A 24,884-nucleotide genomic window follows, 5' to 3' on the forward strand; every position below is an offset into this window, starting at 1 on the left:
AATTATATGCCTGATAATTATGTTTTCACTTCTAGTTCTATGCCTAAACATTATGTACTAGATATGTACAAATCTACATATGTGTTTCTTTCATATTTTGTTATGTTCTAATATTAAACTTATTTTCTCTTTTAAAGGGCAATGATAAGAAAGATAGATTATGCAAAAATGTGACATTATGAGCCATGGTGGTGCAGTGGTTAGAGTTTAGTACTGCAGGCTACTTCTGCTGACTGCTGGTTGCCTGCAATTTGGCAGTTCAAAACTCACCAGATTCAAGATTGACTCAGCCTTCTATCCTTCCGAGGTGGGTGAAATGAGAAACCAGACTGTTGGGGACAATATGCTGATTCTGTAAATCGCTTAGAGAGGGCAGTAAAGCTGTATGTAAGTCCAAATGTTATTGCTGTTGCTGTTATGAATGTTTTAAAATTTTTGAGAGCAGTGAAATGGCAATGAAAGAGCACAGACTGAATTCTTCATCCTTCATTTCCTCCAATAACACCCCCTCCCCCAATAGCCTCTGAACATAGTTTACAAAATACTGAGGAAGATCTATCTTTAAAAAGTAAGTTTACCTCGCATTGGCAAAATGTTTATTTTATTCATAAGGTTCGATATGCTTTTTGGGGATGGGAAAACAACTTCTGAGGGTGTTTCCTACATGTCTTAGCAGCAGATTCTTAACAGGTTAGGCAAATGGCTCAGACAGTTAATGCCCAAACCATTGAGAATTTAACAGTTCATGAGAATACTTTAAAGTATGCTTGGAAAGCAATAGTGCAGATTTTTTCAGTCTCTGTATCCTGGGAACCAGATCTTTGTATCGGTTACCACTTGGGTTAATTTTGGCATACTTTTCACATAGAGGATAGTTCTCCATAGTCCAAGTTGGAATGTGCTCAAGGCACCCAGAATGCTGCAAATCCACTTGACTCATGACCATGGGTGAAATTCAGCAGGTTCTGACAGATTCTGGAGAATCGGTAGCGGAAATTTGTAGTAGTTCAGAGAACTGGCAAATACCACCTCTGGCTGGCCTCAGAGTAGGCTGGGAATGGAGAATTTGCAATATCCTTCCCCCATGAGTGGGGAGGGAATGGAGATTTTGCAGTATCCTTCCCTTGTCACCCCCACCAAGCCAGGCCCACAGAACCAGTAGTAAAAAAAAAATGAATGTCACCACTGCTCATGACCAGCCATGTTCTAGCAGTAACAATGCTACTGCCTCTCTAGAATTGTCATATGGGAGGCTAGCAATAGCTGAAAACCAAAGAGCACACACACTCTCCAGGCTGCACCTTCAGGGGAAGCGCAAACCATCAAACAACAAGCTGAATTTCATTTCCAAAGCCAAATGTCATCTTACTCATTTCTTTGTTCTCAATTAACTCTTTACCAAACTTAGGCAATGCCCCAGAGAATGCTGACGCAAAGGCACCTGTAACATTTTTCTGCCTGGCTATGTTCTGACACAGAATGCCATTCCCACTACATGGATCAGACCTTTCTACTCTACAGCAAGGCTGCAGACTGGCTATTCTAATAGAATTCTGCAAATATGATTGTACTTTATCTCATCCTTCTTATTCAGGTAGTCTTCAACCACAATTGAGCCCCAAATTTCCATTGCTAAGCAAGACAGTTGAGTTTTATGGCTTTTTTTTGCCACAGTTCGTAAGTGATAACTCCAGTTCTGCAGTTATAATGTTAGTAATACAGTTGCTAAGTGAATCTGGCTTTCCCCAGAGTTTGTTTCTCAGAAGGTCACAAAAGGTGACCACTTGACCCTGGGACACTGCAACTGTCATAAATATGAACCAGCTGCCAAGCATCCAAATTGTGATCATGTGACCACGGGGATGCTGCAACAATCATAAGTGTGAAAAACGGTCATAAGTCACTTTTTTCAATGCTGTTGTAACTTCAAATGATCACTAAACAAATGGTTGCAAGTCAAGGACTATTGGAAAAATTACTTTGTCTGAGCCACTTCCTAAATGTAATCTAGCTATTCTAGACTTTTTAAAAACATTCCTGCATTTCTCTCTGAAGGTCATTGTATTTTCTATACCAAAAAAATATTTAAAAAAAAACATCCCAAGATGCATGGAGGACAAGGGTTCAGGTATCTGTCTCATATTCAGAAAAATGTGCATGGATCCACTCTTTTGTTCTTCATTCGATCAAAAGATGTCAACCATAGGACTGACCCTAAAGCCACTAGAGCCATGATGGCAAACCTATGACAGGTGTGTCACAGGTGGCACGCAGAGGCCTCTCTGCCGGCACGCAAGCCCCAGCTGAGCTCAACCAAGCATTAGAGCCGAGGTGGCGCAGTGGTTAAATGCAGCACTGCAGGCTACTTCAGCTGACTGCAGTTCTGCAGTTCGGCTGTTCAAATCTCACCGGCTCAGGGTTGACTCAGCCTTCTATCCTTCCGAGGTGGGTAAAATGAGGACCCGGACTGTTGTTGGGGGCAATATGCTGACTCTGTAAACCGTTTAGAGAGGGCTGAAAGCCCTATGAAGCGGTACATAAGTCTAACTGTTATTGCTATTGCTATTGCTATGTGCAGCCAGCCAGCTGATTTTCAGGTCTCTGCAAAACACTATACAAGCCATCGATATACATCCAACAGGAACAGGAAGTGCCTCACAGGAACAGATCAAGGTAAATCCTAGAGTAGCAGGAAATGCATCACTGAACAATGGAGATGAATGCTAGAGAGGAATAAAGCTGCATATGAGGCCAACATAACTCCTGTAACAGCATAGGCATGCACCGGGGGTGGGAAGTGCATTTTTGGTTCCAGGAGATTTCAGGGAAGCCTACTAGGCCCAAAATGGCACATGGGTGGTCGTGCGCACATGCGCAGGGGGAGTTCAGGGGGGGGGGCACGCATTGTATTATGGGTGTGGGCATGTGCACACACACTGTTGTGTGCACGAGGACAAAAAGGTTGGCCATCACTGCACTAGAGGCACCTGAAGATCAACTCTGGTGAAACATGAGAAATACAAAGGTATGGTATACCTTGGGCAAGGCTGAAGGTGTTTTTCACCACCATCTGTATTACAGGCTTCTCTTTCTTCCGTTTCAGGACATTCCCTGCCAGCTCCAAGAGCTTCGTGCTTTATAATCCTTCTTCTGCTGCGGAATCCTGGTGAGAGATCCCCTGAGTAACAAGTCTTTGAACAGGAGCTCCAGGAAGACCAGCCTGATGTTTGACAGTCTTTAGGCATAATGCAGGAGCGAAAGGTCAAAGGGATGGCTTCTTGCATACAAAGGCTGTGATAAGAAAGTGTTTTGTTAGAAACAAATCCTGAAGTTATATCACTCGAGAAAAAGAAAAAAAAAAACCTGCTACGACAACTCCATAATAATTAGATTTCCCACAGTTACATTTTATCAATCCCTAATTTGTTATCTCTTGCCAAGTAGTAGAAGAGATTAAGGAAACCAAAGAGACAATGCAGGAGTAAGAATGTACATGGGGTTCGATTAAAGGACCATTTTAAATGAATATAAGAACATGGCAACATTGAAAGGATTCCAATATTACTATCTCATTGATTTAAGGCTGATTTTTGGAAAGTTGAAGTATGTAGGCCCTGCAAATGTCATTCAGAAAATGAGACTTCCTCTAATAAGTTTTTTCTTCAAATAATTAAGACTGGTGTGTTAATTTCTTGAAATGGGAGACAAGCTCTATAGCCCTCTCTGTATAAATGTCTCATGGTGCCACAATTTTGTAACAGGATCACAGCATTTAATCACATATAATGTGAAGTTAATTACACTAAATGTAGCATAAAATTGCAAAGGTGCTAAAGGGCCATTGCTGCTTTGTAAACTGGAAATTAATGTAACTGATATTTGCTACATAAAAATGTAAAAAGAGATCTTTCAGATAGCTTGTTTGAAATTATCATTATTATCATCATCATGGTTCGTTGCAAAGCCAGCCTGATGCTTAGGTTTGATTTGGCCTATTTTCCCCCCCTGCCCTTTTTTCCTCTTTATTCATCTGAAGTAGTTGCAATATTCCATGTCCAGCCATTTTCCTTGGTAAGTAGAGTCTGTCAACATTGCTGCATGAATGAATGATACATTGTCATTATTTTTCTGGTTGTTCTGACCTAGGCTCCTGATACTGTAAAAAGCACATGCTTAGTCCCCAAAGCCCTCTTTTTATTTCAAAGGCTGTGAATTATGTTCATTCACACCCCGTAATCAGTCACAAATAGTTTGTAAAGAGTCCGACAGAAGTCTGCCACAGTCCTTCAGGATAAGACTGATAAGCACCCACCTTTATCTTCCTTGAAACACTGCCAAAGACCAAATTGGCAATTAGCTTACAAGGCCACATGGAGCAAAGAATCAAAATGGAGCTTCAGAATTTAAACCGACCAGAACGAACAAAGTTGCTTCCTTCAAAAACTCAGGTGCCTTTGCTCCTTCTTTATGTCCTATGGGGTGGGCAATCATCTCCAAGCCTTACTCCCCTTTCATCTTAACTGTTCTTGCCTTCTGGCAGCTCTGCGCATGAACACTGGGAACAGGCTCCCCCTGTTCCTCTGCCTCGCTGATATCCAACTCTGGAGGCTCCAGAGGTAGCTCATAACTCCCAGATGGCCCTGGCCCCCTCTCTGCCTCTGATGCAGAGCCCTCATCTGAGCCTTCCCTAGATTCAAAGACCGGCCCGTGCTCCTCCCCAACCTTCTCACTGTCTGACTCTGCTGCCAGCTCCCAAGCTGCCGGCGGACCACTAGTCTTCCTACCCAAGGCTTTTAGTGTTTGCTTGAGTCCAGTATATTATTCCAGCTCTGTATGTAATGACTGGAATTTCCCAGGTATTATTTGCCTTCATGGTATTTCCTCCATTGAATTTGGACTTTAATATCTTCTTCACTTTTGAGATGTATTTACTTCTAACCTTCTTCTTGACTTTAACATGCTTGATATTGTCAGCTTGAAGAATATTATTATTATTATTATTATTATTATTATTATTATTATTATTATTTTGGAGATGGGCATTGCAGCAGGGGTACTCAGCAAAGCAATCGCTCCTATTCATATCCCTGCAATAGCAATACGACAAACAGATAAGGTAGTCTTGTTTTTTTGTATTGCTGAGAGTGTCAGCATCGCTACTTTCTTTCATTCTTTTGCTTCAAGGCCCAATAACTTCATTTCAGACAAAGAAAAGAAGCAGTGATTGGTACTTGCGTGGCCTTGAACAAGCATCTTCACCTACTGGAAATGAGATTTGGAATATATCTTTCAGGACCCTCAGTGGAGAAATTACTTTTGATAACAAATAATTTCCATCACTCCAGAAAGCAGAATGAAAATAGTAAAATGATACATTCAAACATATATTACAGAAAAGAAAAGATCTCCCTTCTACCATCCTTCTTACTAGATAACTGTATCATTCAGGATCATGGATAAGCAAGTGTGCACCACAGAACAATTGAAATTATAGTGCTATATTATTGGTGTTCCAGGCTAAGTGAGCAGAGACCCACTCACAGACTCATACTTATCACTCCTACATGATAGCATATTATATTGGGTTGATCCCTAGGCAAGGGCCTTCTACTAATTTTGCCCCAGCCTGATACTTTTTTCAAAATATAAGGATGGAGTGGTCAAGGGAGATTATTAAATGAATCATCTGACTGCCATTATCCAATCAGGTATCTACATGCCTAAACTGATTCAGCAACATTATCATAAATTTTAATATATCATAGGAAAGAAGAATCTGTATAACCTATGCAAAATCTGGTCTAGAAGAGGAAATAATTCAAATCTGTACCAAAATGAGTTCATGAATGCATTAAATAAATGAATGGATACCTTTGTCAGGGGTCTTTTTCCTTTTGAAATATATATTTACCCTAGTAACGAACAAAAATGCTGCTGAAAGCACTGTTTAAAATGATTTGGTTTTAACACATGTGCTTATATCTTTTTCCAGCCATGAATCATCTGGCAAATTAATCAGGTCTATACAGGAATTTAAGTACAGAGGCTCCTGTGCAATTACAATACTACAGAATAGTTCAAGCAAGATTGGAAGGTGGCTACATCTTTAATGCTTTGTGAGACAAAACCCACAGGAACTACAGGAACAATTTGCACAATGGAACTCTAAAACAACATGTCTTTTGTCTAAATCACGCCCCCCCCCCAAGAATGAATGAATGAATGAATGAATATGAATATGTGTGTGTGTGTGTGTGTGTGTGTGTATACACACACACACACACACACACACACACACACTATATATATATATATATATATATATATATATACACACACACACACACACACACACATACACACACACACACACACAAAATGTAATAAACAAAAGGTCAGAAATACACTAACAAATACATTTCTATTCCACTGGTCCTGCAAATATTTCAGCAACATTAATAAACTCCTTCTATCCCCTTTCTTATTTTCTTATGGTGAGATCAGGGAATTACAGGTCAGATAAAGGGGACATATAAAGAAAATGAGGAAGAGTGAGAGGGATCCACAGCCAGCCATGATTTCAGCAACATTTATTGTATTTTCTATCTAACCTAATATGAGCTATCAATGCTTCTTTATATATCATTTCTTGTCACTTGCTATTGGAATATTTTTGTATTCAAATTATTATTTCCATTTATTTAGTTAATACATTTACATTACAGGAATGATAAGAAAATTAGCCCAGAAAAAGTTGACAGAAGGAAAGGTTAAATTTTTATTTGAAAGACACAACAAAGTTCCCATTCTATAAAAAGCTAAGTTTGAATATGGTAATAGACATTGTGCTGATGGAATTATTATCTTCCTTGAGCTTGGCAAGAAATTATATTGAAAAAGATTAATCTTACTAGTTACTCCACAACTATAGAACACACACACACACACACACACACACACACACACACACACAGATATATATATATATCTGTGTAGGTCTTTGGTTATTCGGGTTTTCTCCTGTGTAAAATTGGAGGTGTCTTGGCGACATTTCGACGAAGTCTCATTCGTCATCTTCAGGATTCGTGCTTCCAGGAGCAATGTGAGATCTCGGCTGTTTCTTCCTTTTAACTGCCAGTCGGGGTTTGAGTTGATTGGGTGGGAGCTTGGCTGTGTTCCCGCCCTCATTAACAAATGAATCCCAAACATGAAGAATGAGACCAGGCCCACACTCACAATAGCCACACAGAATACTACCAAAAAACATCCACAAAGAAAACAACCAAAAACACAAACTGATGAGGAGGCACGACCCAGAACCAGAAGCCAGACTGCTAAAGCACAATCAGCCTCTTCAAAACCCCTCCAACCCTCACAGGAAACACAACCCCCCAAACAATCAGAACAGAACACCCCTCCACCAAATAATGACACACTTCCACCTAATCAAGACACACCCAAGCCCCCATTCAATCAGTTTTAATCCCCTACTGGCAGTTAAAACTTAATCCCCTACTGGCAGTTAAAATTTAATCCCCTACCAGCAGTTATAAGGAACAAACAGCCAAGATCCCACACTACTCCTGGAAACACCAAACCTGAAGTAGTCAGCAGCAGCCTGAAGATGACGAATGTGACTTCGTCGAAACGTCGCCAAGACATCTCCAATTCTACGCGGGAGAAAACCCGAACAACTAGAGACCTATACATACATACATACATACATACATACATACATACATACATACATACATACATACATACATATATATATATATATATATATATATATATATATATATATAAAACAGCTAACCCTTTTCAGCTCTAAAATACAAAATTCTGCTTGAATTGGAATTTGATAAACAACTTTTTGGTTGATAGTCAGTTGCAACAAACAATTCAACTCTAAACTCTTCCATATTTATCAATGTCTTTCTCTGTAACTAGAGTTACAACATCAGATTGGCATGAATATTAATTTACCCTAAATTAACAGATTAGCAGAGATAATACTATATATATAAGGAATATATTCCTTTTGTTAGCCTGTCGATTTACAATCAATTTCCATGCAGTAACAAGATTTATTCATCTCTATACATTGGTTCAGTTCAATCTTCAAAATTCCTATTAATTTCTAGTATTAATACATGTAAAAGTAACCCTTGTAACATTTTTTTATCTCTCAATGCCCAACCAGATTCCTTTGGAGTAATTCAATCTAAGCTATGGGAATATAATATTCTTCCATCATTGTTCCACTATAATTAGTATGTGGAGGAATCAAGGACTTGTCCAGAAGGAAAGAATGAACCTTCAAAACCAAAAAGGTTTTGATAGTCCTATTCTTCCTGAATTGCCTTTTAAAGTTGTCCAAATTATCAAACCTCTGCATCTCTTTTAGGAAACATTGCTTCTTTAATTGTTTTGAATCCCCTTCCAAACCATCTTACTTGTCTCAATGATATGAGAGAGAAAGAAAAACTTTTTTTTTCTGAAGAAGCAATGGCTATCCCTTCGAGGGCAACAATGGTGGAATGAAGACAAGCACATCGGAACAAGGTTCCAATGAAGGATCAACACCTCAGAATTCCTCTCCGAAGAATTAATAGATAAAATAGTAAGTTACTATGTTAAAAATAAAGGATGGGAATTTAACACTGATTTCTTTGATCAAGGTGTATATATGTATATGTGTTTGTGTGTATATGTGTGTATAAATACACACACACACACACACATATACACATATGTAACAAATATATAGTGATGAGATATGGGTGGAAGAGATTTTTTTATTGAAATATCACAGAAGGTGATAAGTTACTGAAAAGATGATGTTTGATGGAAGGAGAAGTCAGTTAGTCAGTCAGTCAGTCAGTCAATCTGTCTGTCTGTCTGTCTGTCCTATCTATCTATCTATCTATCTATCTATCTATCTATCTATCTATCTATCTGTCATCTATCTATCTATCTATCTATTTATATATCTATCCATCTATCTAGCCAGCCAGCCAGCCAGCCAGCCAGCCAGCCAGCCAGCCAGCCAAGCAGCCAGCCAGCCAGCCAGCCAGCCAGCCAGCCAGCCAGCCAGCCAGCCAGCCATTATCTACTGGTATCTATTTTACCAGTATCTATCTATCTATCTATCTATCTATCTATCTATCTATCTATCTATCTATCTATCTATCTATCATCTGCTTGTCTGTCCGTCCATCTGTCCGTTAATCTATCCATCCACTTCATCTTATTAATAAACATATTATAAAACCTAATGATTAAATCTTAAACAGCAAAAGACCATTAAGAATTTCCAGTAAGAACGAACCAATGAACACACACACACATACACACTTTAATATAAATTAAAGAAAGAAAAACTTCTCAATTTCCACTTTGTCTTTGTCAAGTATGATTTTTATGGAACTCAATCTAGTTCTGTCTCCGTTGTCTTTTCTCCAAGCCACAGAGTCCCAAATAAGAAAGGCTGTTATACAACCTAATAGAACATATTTTAGGTCTTCTGCTCTTATGAATCTGTGGTAGTCATAAATGGGTAAGAATTACTTGAATTACTTCTGCCACGCATCTGTGTCTCTTTTGATAATCAGCAGTCGAGTGATTTGAAATATCTGAAATGGCCTTTGTAATTGCTATAGGCAATGAATGTTATGTGCTCCCTTTAGCAGAAAATATGGATTGAAACTCTGCCAAAAAAAAGGAGAAGCACTTAAATGATACTATCTCTCTGAACTATTTGATCCTGATTACCCTATTACTAAATAAAGAGTAAATATAAAATATTACTGGAAATTGCAGAATATATAGTTGGTATACAAAAACAGATCGAATCAGAGAAACCCAACATTGAAAAAGATTGTGAAGATGATGTAGCCCAGCTTTCTGTTTTCTACTACAGCAACCTTGACAGATGGCTGTTCAGCCTCTGCTCACATAATTGGCAGCAGATGGTCCTCCATCTTCCCATGGTAGGCTGCTCCATTAGAAAACAGCCCTTCTATTTGGAAATGTAACTGCCTTTCAAGAAAAGATTTGTCATGAATAAAGAGGACAACTTACCTCAATATAGCATTTTTCCCATCATTTCTTGTGCACCTCACCTGCCTTGTTTGATAACCAATTTCTATATCCCAAGCCCTAGAGCTGTAGTGGGACCTAAATTTGTGAGAATGTTGCAAATTTTCAACCATTTCAAGCTTAAAAGTGCTTCGCTCTATTGAATCGGAACTGAAATCCAGAATAGTTCTCCCAACCATGTTAAGCTCTTTCAGATGAGGCAACCGGCATTTACTCCAAGGTCCGACTTTAAGACTGTAGGAATATTCCTCTTCCTCATGAGGACAAGACATGGAAACCTCACAGATCCTGGACTCAGTGAGATTTGGACATTTGCTTCCACCGTAGAGTGGAGGAGCAATAATAAAACGGGTTCTATGCTGTATACTTTTTCCACAATGTTTGCTACATTCAGACCAGGCAGAAAATTCGGATACGACGCAATCTCGCGGGCAAGGTATTAGACAGGCTTGTTCCATAGATGGCTGAGGAGTAAAATATCCACAAATCTCCTTTGAAACCACTGTTCTATTCAACTTTTGTACACATTGCACAGTTCTGTGTTGTAATCCATGCTGTGCAGTTACACACTCTGAAGTCCTTGGTTTGATTTCACCGTGGGCAAAAGGGACTAGAATGCATATGCTCCATTCTGAAACTTCCCACTCAAAGAGTTCAAGGTGCCAATCACATATTTTAAAGCAGCTCCTCTGGCATTCGGGTCTATCACTTTGTTCACAGTTTGAATGATGGGTTGTCCAGCCTTCTGAGTGTACACACCAAACTACTCGGCTCTGAACACCACCTGAACCACAGTCACCAATACATCGTCCCCAGTGACCTAAAAAAGAGAAAGAACAAGAGATCTTAAGGCTAGCATCTGTTTTCATTATGAAACAAACAGAAAAGTAGAACATATGATAAAGCTATAGATCCGAGCCCAGTGGTCTAAGAATTGGGTTCATTTCTCTCATGCCTGCAGCTTTCCTCGTCATAACTTTCAGAACTAGAAGGTGAATAAGAGCTCAGAAGGTGAAAAAGAGATGCTTTTTCTTATTTCAGAGGCTAAGAAAAGTTATATGCAAATACATTTATACTAATCATTCAATTTCCTTTAGGAGTGATTAATGTTTTTTGCACATACTAGTAGTAAAAAAAAAAGAATAAGTAGTAGTAAGCCAAAGAGAAGGAGGTCTAATTAATCTAATTTATATCAAACTAGTTATAAACTTTCAAAGGGGGAGGGAAGGGAGGAAGATTTAACGATGCTCTCTGTCAGCTTCCCACAAGGAAAGTCAATGGGGAAGCCAGCAGGAAGTCAGAAGTCACTTCTGCGCCCACTGCTTTTCTGCCCTTGGTAATTTTGTTTCTCTATTTAAATAAGGGAATATCTCTGAAATAATGATCCAATGGGAGGCATGGGTTGTCTAGTATAGATATATATTTGCAAATACTACTCTTGTATCTTCTAACAGCTTTTGTCACATTCTGCAATCAAAAGTCAACTCCACAATTACTCAAACCATAATCCAAACCTGTTCACTATTATATTTTTTCTAAAAATAGACAAACAATAAGCTTTCTTTCTCACATTCATACATTTATAAAAGATCTGTTCAACACAGAAAGATTTACATATTACTTGCCGAGCATAAAAATCATATTACACAAAATTTGCTATCCTGTATATACCTTTCCTTTCCAGCTATAGTAATCCCTTATCACTTCACATTCATTCTTATTGTCTTTCTTTTTGTATGAAGGGACAATAATTCTACTCATCAGAGGTGGTCTTCAAACTTACTTTCGATAAATGATGCATCCCCTCCCTAACAAAGCACCTCCATATTTTAATATCTCTCAAATATACACAGTCTGCCTTTTATTTTCAGTCCCAAAAATTTTCTATAATTTTCAAAGCAATTTTGACTTTCTTTTTCAACTTTTTTCTTTCTTGGGAGACTTCACTATCATTCCAATATAAATGTCTAAAATAATCCTTCAAGCATTCCCTGTCTTCAGTTTCATGCCGTCATTTCATCACTTTGTTTCAGCCAAAGCACATTTTTAAATTCTTCATCAAAACCACTTATATATTTGCACTGTCACTTTAATCTTAACAATTCCTTACCCTCTTTGACTGCATGCTTTGCTATCTTTTTCCCTATATGTACATTCAGCAAGATCTCTCTCACCTTCATTTTTGCAACAATTATTTTCTTATGTGCATTGCTTCTTATACGCACCCTTTCACATCATAATTCCTTCAAGTATCCTTTTTCATATTTCCCATTAGGATACCTGCACAAACTTATATAACATAATTATTTTTACTGTCTCCCCAGCAGTTTTCCATATGCATTCTGTTGGGAAATTAAGCTGTCCTTTCATACAGGAATCATATTTTCTCTTCCTGTAGTCTACATTCAGTTTAGTTTTTCCCCCTTTTCTTTTACATTTCCAAGAAAATACTCTTGAATTTTCAGAAAATAGTTTGAAGCACATCAAGAACCACCCAGGATTAAATATGGCAAGATGGAAACCAATGATCTGTAGACCAAAAGGAACATAAACATGGTACAGATGTCTTTTTCCCAAATCACATACATTCAGTATATTGCACAATCTCTCTTAAAGCAATCCCTGCGTTTCTGTTTCTTCTTCTTCTTCTTCTTCTTCTTCTTCTTCTTCTTCTTCTTCTTCTTCTTCTTCTTCATCATCATCATCATCATCATCATCATCATCATCATTCAAAGAAGCATAACATGCAACTGTCACCAAGCTGTAAATTCATAATTGCACATGCTTTTGCTTTTTACTTTCTTTCTGTTTATAATTTGACTTACACCTTCACTTCCTTGCACATATTTGCTAACTCCAATCCGCAAGACCAGATTACTTTTATTCAAACCTATTACACCATTTACATTTCTCTTAGTTTCACAATATTTATTCATTTCATTTTTTAATTAAGTTCTTTTTGTAGTCCTATTAAATTTAAACAAGCTTTGAATTCACATGATAATTCTCTTAAGTAATAGTCATACCGTTTACAAATACTAGTATAACCAAAGCTAAAAGTGAACAAACAGAAAACAAGTGAAAACTGTATTATAGTATATCATACAAGTGAAACATTTAAAATTGATTTTTGTTATATAATTTTGCTTTTCATTTTTAAAGATTAAATCTCTATATATGTTAGGTTAATTTATTTGTTTCCCCAAATCATTTCCCTCAAATTCACAAAAAGCGTGGTCCTGCTGTTGGTTAATATGCTGCTGAATTCTGGCAGCGAACTATCTTGGGAAATTCCAGAAAGCATTTTTATTTTAGAAAAAGCATTAAATATGATGTACCCATCTTCTTTAACTGTAAATTGTCCATCTTGTCCAGTTTAATGAGACTCAAAGTCAAACATGGAAATACTACAAGCTCCATGGATTATTGATTCTAGCTTAATCTAGTGTTGGGTTCAAACTTGTTTGACTACCACATCCACACATTTCCCAAATTTCCTTTGAAAACTAAAGTTCTCAGGAAATCATGATTCCTAAATTTTGCTGCACCCAAAAATGGTTTAAAAAAAAGAACTGGGAGCAGGTGAAGTGGTCAGGGGCGAGACTGAAGGCACAATCACACAGAAGGTAACACGGCCAACTGGAGTCACAAAATTTCCAGCATTTCAAGCCCTTCATATTATATGATTTGTATGCAGTGTCTTGAGGCAGAATATTAGGGAAAACTGTCCTTCCAGAATGGTTTCACAACTGTGATAGGATGCTGAGATACAGGTATAGACAAGAAGACATGCATTCAGGAAAAGTTAGTAGGCAGTTCTCATACTGGAATAATGAATAACTATAGATTCGCTCTCTCCCTCTTACTCCCTCCCTCCCTCTTCTCTCCCTTTCTGTTGTGTTATCACATTAGTGTCATATTTATGTTTAAATATGCCTTCCAATTTTCTGTTAAATGAAGTACATGACTTTAAAAATAGTGTAACAGCCCTTCATAGAAAAAGATAGTTATCTGCTGCTATCTTGAAAGCAAGACAAGTACCAAAATTCATAATCTGCTTTCCTATAGTCAGGCAGTCCAATTTTGAGATTCCTATCTAGAAGAATTTTGGAAAAGTATTTTAGTGACACTGATTTTAGTATTGAAGGCAAGACTCAGAGATGATAGCACAATTCTATAGTCTTTTGTTCCATCAATGAACATGAATTGCACCAGCTTCCTTTTTCAAGAAATTCTGTAACTTCTTCAGACAAAATGCAATGATGATTCTACCGATTGAGCAGAGTATATGTGCATATTTGTATGTAAATCTACAGTACTGTATAGATTAGCTTTGATGACTTACTTCAAAGAATATTAGAGCGTGTCCTTGATAAATGTGACAGATATTTCTACTTCCCTCACAAAATTAAGATTTTTAAGCTACTTAGATCCCTGGAGTAGGTTTCCTAGACATTACAAGTAGTTAACTTGTATCAGCTGCTAATGAAACATTAAACCAAAAATGGCATATTCGGGCACCCTGCAGAAAACAGATCTAACAGCCAAATGCTGCAATATTATATCCACTTAATAGGGAATTAATTTCACAGAGTTAATTTATTTCAAAATAGCTGTAGTTATAGCCTAGGGAGATGCTGTTGACTAGCCCCATAAGTCAAAAAGTGTGAGTGTCCAAAAATCTGACAGGTTTCAATTAAAAATGACATAATTCAAAAGTAAACACACATTCTTCTACTTCTAATCTAAATGAGTAATTTGTTGGTGTTTTATTTTGGAGATATTTGAACTGGATGTGAATTAAAAAAACAAAACAAAATAAGACTTCCTACCATCAGACAAATTATAAAAGCTATCTCTATCTATATAAAAGATATATCTATATGCATAAACTGGGAAGAGTTTATTTTAATATTTTCAGGATATAAAAGTAGAATTGTTGCATCATCTTTTCCATTGTCTAATTTCATACTTAATTTCCAACATCTGCAATTTAAGAAGGCGGGTGGCAAATATATACAAAACTAATTTGAAAGCTTAAAAGAGCCTGGAGGAACATGAACATTTAATATCAGTTTACACACAAATATTTTTTTAAAATGTAGAATGAATTGGAAATAAATTTGTACAGCAATCACTATGTTCAACAAGAATTTAAATGTATTAAGAAAATCATTTTCAAAGAGAAATAACCAAGTAAAATGAATACTGAACTATCTGAATCACAGACAGCCTCTCAGACAGCTGGTCATTTGCATTCTTTTTAGAGAGTCACTGAGGCCACTTGGAGGCTGACCTGTATCCTCAGGATCAGTGGTGGATTAAGGAACACTGGCGCCCTAAACACTGACAAATCTTGGTGCCCCCACTCCTTTGTACAGACTGTACAAATCTTCATTGGGTTTTTTTCTTTCTCAACTTTGTGGTGCCTCTTTTGGGCCTGGTGCCCTAAGAACGTGCTTAGTCTGCTTAATGGTTAATACATCACTGCTCAGGATCACCTCAGTAGTGCAAATGGGTGTGGCGCGTTCTTGGCTGAAGGATGTTTTGTTCCCTGTGTTCCTTCACTGTTGAAGACAGGTGCAGGCTGTTGGGGATGAGTCTGTGACCTGGATGACTGAGAAGGTCCAAAGACTTTTAGCCATGCACTTTGGGATGAACACCCAAATGGTTCAAATGGTATGGGGTTATGAACAGATTTCAAGAAAAACTGCATAGTACAGGAAGCATTTGCACTTCATTTTGAGATGCAGACAACAAAGAATCAACTACAATAGTCTTTCTTAAACAGCGAAGGGACACAGGGCAGAAAACATTCTACAACCAAGAAGGCTCCACAACCGTTTGCACTACTCAGGCGACCCTGAGGACACGTAGAAAAATCTCAGTGTCCTCAACGACTCTCTAAGAGAATGCAAACAACCAGCTGTCTGCAAGGAATACAAATCCTCCCGTTCAACACCCTCCAGTCAGAGCTGAAGAAGCTTCTTGGATGAGAAGCAAAATATCTTCAAAGAAAAAAAAACAAAAAAAATCCAGTTGCCTCCTGAAAAAGCACCTTTGGGACAACCATGACCTGGATGACTGAGAATCTCCATAGAAGAAGGAGAAAAGCAACCTAAAACTAAGGAGGAATTTCCTGACCGTGAGAACAATTAACCAGTGGAACGGCTTGCCTTCAGAAGTAGTGGGTGATCCACCACTGGAGACTTTTAAGAAGAGACTCGACACCCATTTGTCTGAAACGTAATAGGGTATTCATTTTGGGCAGGAGGTTGGGTTAGAAAACCTCCAACATCCCTTCGGCCCTTTGGAATGAGCTACCCCCTGAGATCCGGACCCTCCCCACTCTCCTGGCCTTCCGTAAGTCTGTTAAGACCTGGCTGTTCTGGCAGGCCTGGGGCTGTTGATCTTGACTGAATTTCAGCCCCATTACAATTGAGTGCATGTTGTGTCTCTGTTTTTAAGTTGTTCTGTCTTGTGTTTTAATCTTTTCTAATATATTTTTTTAAAAAAATTGGGATTGGGTGGCATACAAATCTATTAAAATTACAAAATTACAATTACAAATTCCAATTCTATTATTTTGTTATTATCTAGCTATATATTTCCCCCCCCTGCATATACAATTTTTATATCAATTAACTTTGTAGTTGTTTAAACTCGAACAACGTATCATGAGATCATTTAAAGTGAGTTTTACTTTGAAGCCTCCCTATTCAGAGAAGTCATCACGATCTGTAATTTCTCATCTACCCTTTGAAAGAACTGGACTAGACAATAGGGAAGATGAAGCAAGAGGAACCTGCTGGAAATAATCCCCTTCCACTCATAAGAGAGTTACAGGAGGTAGAAGCCACTGTTTCCACAATTTTGCAGAGGTAGGTTATTACATTACCAATTTGTGAAAATCACAAGTATCCTGAAATTCTTAACTTCTTGGGTGTTTATTGTCAGGGCTTGTGAACACCAAGCACATGCAGTATATTTTCTGCACAATCACCAACACATTAGCTGCAAGTTTTAGCTCTCATGACTACAGTATAGAGCTATATGGGTTTGTATAGACTATATAGTTTTACTTCCAAATAGGTGATAATTAAATCCATTCACTTAAATGGTTTAATACATTTATAAAGCAATATTTCTCAGCCTTGACAACTTTTGATGGGTAGACTTCAACTCAGCATGGATGGCTGGAGAATTCCGGAAGTTATAAGTGACATGATGGCATTTATAAGTAAAATCCTATGTGATTATTATTCAGTTGTTAATGGCCTGCTCTCTTTCCCAACCTCCCCCCTCTCACACGCAGTAAATTTGTATGGGCAAGTATATAACCATATAATACTCCATATTTAATAAGTTGCACAATTCTTTTATCCAAGTACCTATGTTATTTAAAGAAATTTACCCCATTTGAATTTGTTTAACATGAAAAATAAAAGCCAATGCTATAAAATCCAAAAGCACTGTGTTTTTCTTTACTATGTTTTCTAAGCTTTTTTGTGCCAGATTCAATTTTTGTAAGGTATAAATTATAAAACTGGCACTAAACCCAGTTAAAAACTAAATAGCAATTTATGCTAAAACAAGTTGGATTCATTTGATTTTAACAGAGTTATTCTTAACATCCCTGTTGTTTTCAGTATCCAGCAATAGTTATAAAAATATTTGCCAATGTAATATTACTATGAAAAATCCATTGTAGCCAATCTGTTATTATACAGTTATTTAACAGCAGGAGATAACTTACAATAATCAGTGCCATTTCCATGGAACTGTTCTTAAAATTATAAACCAGAAGTGACTAGAAACTTTCCTACAATTATAAACTAAAGAGGAAAATATTACAGTGTATTTCTATTACAGCAAACAATTTGATTTGGCTTTTATAGAGAAGTTCCTCAGCCCAGGCTGCCAAACTGTAAGTCCTAGATGAATAGGCCCATTATCTAAGATCAACATATGTTAGCAACTATGTTGGTAACACATTTTCAGGCTAGTGGGTTGGGAAATGTCTTTTATGCCTGGGACCTCAATCATGTATGCGAAGCTGATCCTACAGATGGTCAACTTTTGCCGTTTATAACAATATAACTGGAAACAGAAACAAACGTGTGACACTTTTTTTTTTAATCAATGTACTTCATTTTACAGAAAATTGGAAGGCATATTTAAACATAAACATAACACTAATGTGATAACACAACCATCAGGAATACTAATCATCCTTCCAGCTAGAATTTTGCTCAGTTGACAAAAGCTGTCTCATCTCTAAACTCTAGGTTGTAAGTAAGCTTCCGAGGTCTATCGTCCTAACACCCAGCAACAACTGCACTGTCATGCAATGAAAAGGAGACCCATAAAACCTGAGACTGATGTTTCTGGGTGTCTCTTCTACAAACTGCAAACTTCCTGGGAGTCCCTATATGAATTGCAAACTTGCATAAGGAATTTTAAGAAGGTGCAGTTCATACCTGAAAGGTGTAGGGAGTCACAGAATCTTGGAGTCATCTTAGAAATCTAGACCTAAATATGGATGATGCCATTTCTGTTATTTAAAAATGTACTTTGTGTTTGCATTGAAATAAATTTGTGGGTGTCACAATGTGAAATGGGCATTCTGAACTATTCCTTATTTCTGGAGATACGGGTAGTCCTTGACTTAATGACCGATCACTTAGTGGCCATTTAAAGTTATGCTGGATCACCAAAAGGTGCTAATGACCCAGATTCATGACCCAGGGCATCCCCCCCCCCTTTCAGTCACATAATCACATTTTGGCACTCAGCAACCAGGCTGTTTTTACATCCATTTACAGCATCCTGCAGTAACATTACTGTGATTTATGAAGGTTTTTTAAAATGGGAAATTAGCATTTACTTCTGGTTTCTGGCAAATAAAGGCCCATTGTAGATAATGGTTACATTGTGGATGCATTGTGGCATTTGCTTAAAGACCATGGCATTCAATGGTCATGCAAATAAAGACTGCCATATCTGCTTAACAATCAGTGCAAAAGTCATATTGGACACATGGGTGTCTCATGACATAGGTTGGAATTTTTAGGTTCCATTTCTGTCATAAATCAAGGACTAACTGTACTTAGGACTAAAAGAATTATTTTAATAATTGCCCTTACCCCACAAATATTTGAGAAACCAATCCAATGATTTCAAATGAATGAACAACTTATGGACATTTCACCCATCCAAAATAAGCATTCAACTAACTGAAAATGGAAGTACATGCACATTTTGCAAAGTCAGATTATGCTGCATAGGAAGCTTTTTTTGAGCGAGTAGAACATGGATATATTACATACTATTTCCTGACAGTTCATTTTGATATATTAATAATATTACAACATGAATCTCAGTAACTTAACTAGATCTAAATTTGAGTGAAGAAACATATTTTTTTTCATATCAATGAATGACTGCAATAGGCAGAATACATTTATTTTTCTTATGATGCACCAAATGATTTATTTATGAACCGTTCTCATTACTGAGTACAGAAAAAGGGAATAGCTAATTCAGCTTTGCTTGCCTCAGTAAGGTTTGTGCTGAGAGTTAGACCACGGGAGTCCAACTCTGTTGGGTCTGCAGGACCTATCAGTGGCATTCAGTATCATCAATTATGAAATTCTTCTGGACCACTTGACAGGAATGAGTTTGGGAGAGACCATTTTTTGCTGATTATATCATTTTCTTGGAGCTTTTGGGAGACGGGGGTGTTCAGCTCATGGACAACAGAAAATACTTTTCTTCATGGTTTAACCTTGATTTATCTCTAATTATTTAGCATCTACATCTGATCATCAAGGAAAATGAAGCACTGTCATCAGTATGTCAATAAAACACATTGTATTTCCATGTACCACAAAAAAAATGTTTCATATTCTGAATCAGTATCCAAAAGAAATAATGCATTGGTTAAATGCTAATAAATTAAAATGAACAAGATATCCAGGATATGGAAGACAACGTGTTTTGGATAGAATAGTATTTATATGAAACATCACATTCTCAGCCTGGGGTAATTCAAGATTTTACACTAAGAAATTTTGGTGGCACCTGAAGTTATGACAGCATTTGTCCAATTTAAACATTCATTTCAAACATGATTAAATCTGGATACTGTCCCGTCCAGATTGGACTATTACCTTGAAAAACCACATATGGTGCAGAATGCAACTACAAGAGTTTTCCTTAGTGCTTTTAGATAGGATAAGAATGGACTAGTTGTTTGTTCCCAAACATAATTCAAAATATTAAGGATAACCCTCAAGGGTTAGGTCCTGAGCAGCTCAAGAACTACATGGTCCCATACTAGCATCTGATGCAGAGGGGTTGCTTTATAGTCCAATAATGTTAGGCTGAGACGATATCATAGGTGATGGAAACTGTGAATGCAGTGAATTGCAGAGTCCTAAACATTTATTGATATACCATAATCTTGATGGACTGACTACGGACGATGGATGATTTGTTCCTGGCCAATGATGAAGCTATTCAGACCGCTACTTTCTGGCACTCAAATATTGCATAATGTCAGTAGTATTTTAAATTCCTTCTGTGTTTTAATGTTTATATTTGTTATATGGTTACTGAAAGTTGTTTTAGTCTATTATACTAATTTAAATATTATATTCTGTCTTTTTAATGTAAGATGTTCTTACATTTTTAGACTCAGAAAATAGATAGATAGAAAGATGATAGATAGATAGATAGATAGATAGATAGATAGATAGATAGATAGATAGATGATAGATAGATAAAAAATAAATCTAGTTTACATTTCATTTTGTTATGGTTGGGACAGGGCTTCCCATCAGTCATACATAAACTTTTATTCTCCACCGTCAAGAGATTAAGTTGACACTCTGCAGCTGTTATGAAGATAATGATATATGCAGAGTGTACAGAGGTATCCAACACTCAAATTCAAATGTTATTTCTGCATACACTACACAAGACAGTATCACTACCCAAAGAAAAGTGCTGTTAGATATAGTGAGCTGTTAATTGCATTCTTCCCATGGCTTTTGAGTAGTTTTGGAAATAGCTGGAAACCATTTCTCCTAGATCAATTGTTCTTTGAATTCTATAGCACTTCTGTTTTTTGAGTCTTCAATCTTATGTATGCATACTTGCGGGAAGCTCAACTAAGTAAGAAACTTGAATTGATTCTTACATACAAATGCATAACAATATTCTCTAAACTTCATAAATAAACTGAAAGGACTTACTTTACATAGCGATAAATTACGCCTTGTGTTGTTAAAACAGAAACATTTAATTTTTAATTGTTTTAATAATTGTTCATATTAATTCTCATTTTATTTTTATTGAAATCTACCAAATGACTAAAAATAGAATAAAAGTAAAATGAAACAAAATATAAATAATCAATAAAATAAATTAAAGGTTTATAAGAAAGTTGTTACAGGATGTCTTCTCCTTATCCTCCAAATGTACATTTTTGTCCCAGAAGAAAGTATGTATTCTTCTTCACATCTTACACTTCAACATCCATTTATGCCACTTGTTATAATTTAATATTACTGTATATACTCGAGTATAAGCCTAGTTTTTCAGCCCACTTTTTGGGCTGAAAAAAGCCGCCTCGGCTTATACTCGAGTCAGTGAAAAATTTGCCCGAAATGGAGGAGAAAAAGGGGCGGGGCCATGCCGCTGGGTGACACTCGTGAATGGCCCAGTGCCCCTGTGAGTTTCCCCTCCCTCTGTGTCAGTTTGCCGCGCAGCGCGCACCGCACCATCCCCCCTCCTCACGTTCTAATGTAATGCAGGGCTGTCTTACGATTCCCCTTCCTCCCCCTCCTGCCGCTCTGCAACGATGTCCCACCTCCTCCTTGTTATGGCAAGCAGCCACATAGCGATGTCCCACCTCCTCTGGTACAGTGATCCAATGATAGGAATCACTGTGCTGTGTGTCATAGGAGGCGGGACATCGCTCCCGCGGCTGCACGGGACATCATCATCACAGCGGGACATCAGCATCATGAGGTGAGTGAAGTATTTCATTGAATACACCGCTAGTTTACTGTTTTTCTTTGAAATAAATATTCAAAAACATTATTGGTATCTATTTTACTTTTGAAATTTACCGGTAGCTGCTGCATTCCCACCCTAGGCTTATACTCGAGTCAATAACTTTTCCAGTTTTTTGTGGTAAAATTAGGTGCCTCGGCTTATATTCGGGTCGGCCTATACTCGAGTATATACGGTATGTAAATATTATTGACCAGATGGAAATATATGAGAAAAATAAATAAAATGCTTTTACAACTTTGTAGATAAGGTGAGAGGCACAACCAATACTGCTAATTCCCCTAAGTGTGTGTGTGTGTGTGTGTGTGTGTAAAACACATACACAGAGACTGTGACAAAAATACAAACATTTATTACTACTGATTTTTGGTGTCTCTTTATATTTTCTGTTAGACACAGCAGCAGTTTCTGTTAGACAAATTTTCAGTTTAAACAGCATAGAAAACTCCAGATATTTTTCACTGAACAGTTCTTAGTAATTGGCAATTAATTAGATTCTTTTAAAAACTGTAATGAGCACTTTTTCTCTGTAAATCCATGAGCCATTACCAGAAATAGCTACAGAGAGTGAAATGTATCTATATTTAAAAGAACCCAAAAGAAAATTTGGTATCAAAAAGCCATCTGCTCTTATTTCCAAAGAGGCATATATGTCTTTGATAGTTTTCATTACACCCCAAAATGTGGCTAATTAATAATTAGGATACTTTTTATATATGCCAATCTTTTTAAATACTTCCTTTTTAAATATCTCTTCTTTAGAGGTGATTCAGCAGAGATAGACGGCATATAAAGTTAATACATAAATAATTCTTATGCATAAAACCAGGTTTTACCTAAATATATCTAAATTATATAATGGTGGCCAATCAGTGTTTGGTTATGCTGTCTCAAAATTCTAGAGGTTATAGTCCAATTGCATCTAGCTAATAAAATAATGTTTTTTGATATATCTCTCTTCCCTCCACCCCTCCGTGTATGTGTGTCTGTGTCTTAAATCTGAATTGTACTCTATTCAAATATAAGATTCACATTTTTTATTTTTTACACACTAATCAAATCTTATTTTACTTGTAAAGATTCTCTTCTCTCCTCCACTGATCACTGCATAAATACAGAACTAGGTAATACATGTTATTTATTTGAATTACAACCTGCATTTCTATCAACCAATGGCTCTCAAGCTGGTTTTTAACCAAACTAAAGGATCACAAGTTCAAGGCACAATTTTAAACACCCAGCTCAACTCCAGAGACAAATTTCACTTACATGCTAAAAGCCAGCCTTCCTGAGATGCTATTCATATAAGTAAGTTCCCTTGGCAGAGAACTCCCAAAATTGGAACTAACTCTACTGTTTTCACGCAAATTTGCATGCTGTAATATAGTGTCTTTTGCCACAAACATTTTGAAATATATTTTGGAGTTATTATGCTGAAAACTCATTTGGAAAATGCAAAAAGTTGTGCTTTGTTGTTGTTAGTTACGAAGTTGTGTCTGAGCAATCGCAACCCCATGGAACAATGTTCCTCCAGACCTTCCTGTCCTCTACCATCCTCTGGAGTCCATTTAAGCTCACACCTAAAGTAGCGCTACACAATGTCTAAATGAAGCAAAGCTTAGCATCTTGATAATAGCTTACAGAAGAAAGTATTAATCTAGTTGAGCTTCAGCAAAATTGATGTATGTTTGCAATACTGTCTAATGCCTCTTCTTTGTTGGGCTATCAATTTGTGACCCAGTAGAGTCAACAGAATTGACAAATTACATTCATGAGATACAGCATGTATGACATTAGCCTCCAAAAGCACCCAGTTATGCAAAGTAGTGGAAAACCCTGTTGTTGTTTTTTTGTTTTCCTAAAAGGGATACAAATGGTATAACTATCTTCTCTGGACCTCAAGCGCTTCCCAAAGATCCAGAAGCATTATGAAACTGTAGGCTTGCTTTGTTATGAAAAAATGCAACCCCATCAAAGAAACAGCAGTACTACTTTTACCTATATATTACTAAAAGTCTTAGATTGTTTGATAGTTTTTAACCTTTAGTTGAATGAAGTGCTGCATCGTAGGCAAAATTTGTCAACAAAGGTATCTCAAATGGGCTAACTTATAGAATCCCACGACACCTTACTTTCAAGGGAATGAAATTTAAGAATTATATTGCTGGGGAAGGAGGGAGGATAATAATTACAGAAGCTGTATTTCAAAATATTTGGAAGGTATTAGGTTGTCTAAACCCTTCTACTGAAATAGAAGAATAGATCCAGGAACACCTCTTCAAGGAAATTAAAAAAAAATAGCCAGTCTCAGAATTATCTTCCTTGTGAGAGAAATCCTTAACAGAAACAAGATTTTCATCCTTACAATTTCAGCTAGAATTGTAAAGAATAAGCCACCTCTTGTTTCATAGTGTTTTCTTCATGGACTTTTCTGACCATCCATTAAATACCATCCCTAAGCTTGGCTTCTTTTTTTTCAATTCGGCATCATTTCATCATGAGAGCATTAAGAAATATTATCCCACTGACGAATAACACTATTCTCTAAGCTGGAAAAAATAAACACAGAGAACACTCAGCAATGTATAGATACAGTATATATATATTAAGAGCACAAGCTTTTTTCAAGGAATAACGCAGGAGAACAACTGATGCAATAAATAAGAGAGCGAGTAAACAATAGGAGTAATGTCTCTGGCTAT

The 24,884-nt window shown here is 37.0% G+C and overlaps 1 protein-coding gene across 1 annotated transcript in view; it reads right to left on the minus strand.

The window, feature by feature from the left end:
• The window catches only part of THSD7B (thrombospondin type 1 domain containing 7B), a 466,316-nt gene that overhangs the window by 334,364 nt on the left and 107,068 nt on the right, over window positions 1-24,884 (minus strand). Inside the window, 2 exon segments of the mRNA XM_032209475.1 lie at window positions 3,037-3,291; window positions 10,084-10,921. Coding sequence (XP_032065366.1) covers window positions 3,037-3,291; window positions 10,084-10,921 — 1,093 coding nt within the window.

Source organism: Thamnophis elegans, chromosome 1, assembly GCF_009769535.1.
Source record: "Thamnophis elegans isolate rThaEle1 chromosome 1, rThaEle1.pri, whole genome shotgun sequence".
In the NCBI taxonomy this organism is placed as follows: domain Eukaryota; kingdom Metazoa; phylum Chordata; class Lepidosauria; order Squamata; family Colubridae; genus Thamnophis; species Thamnophis elegans.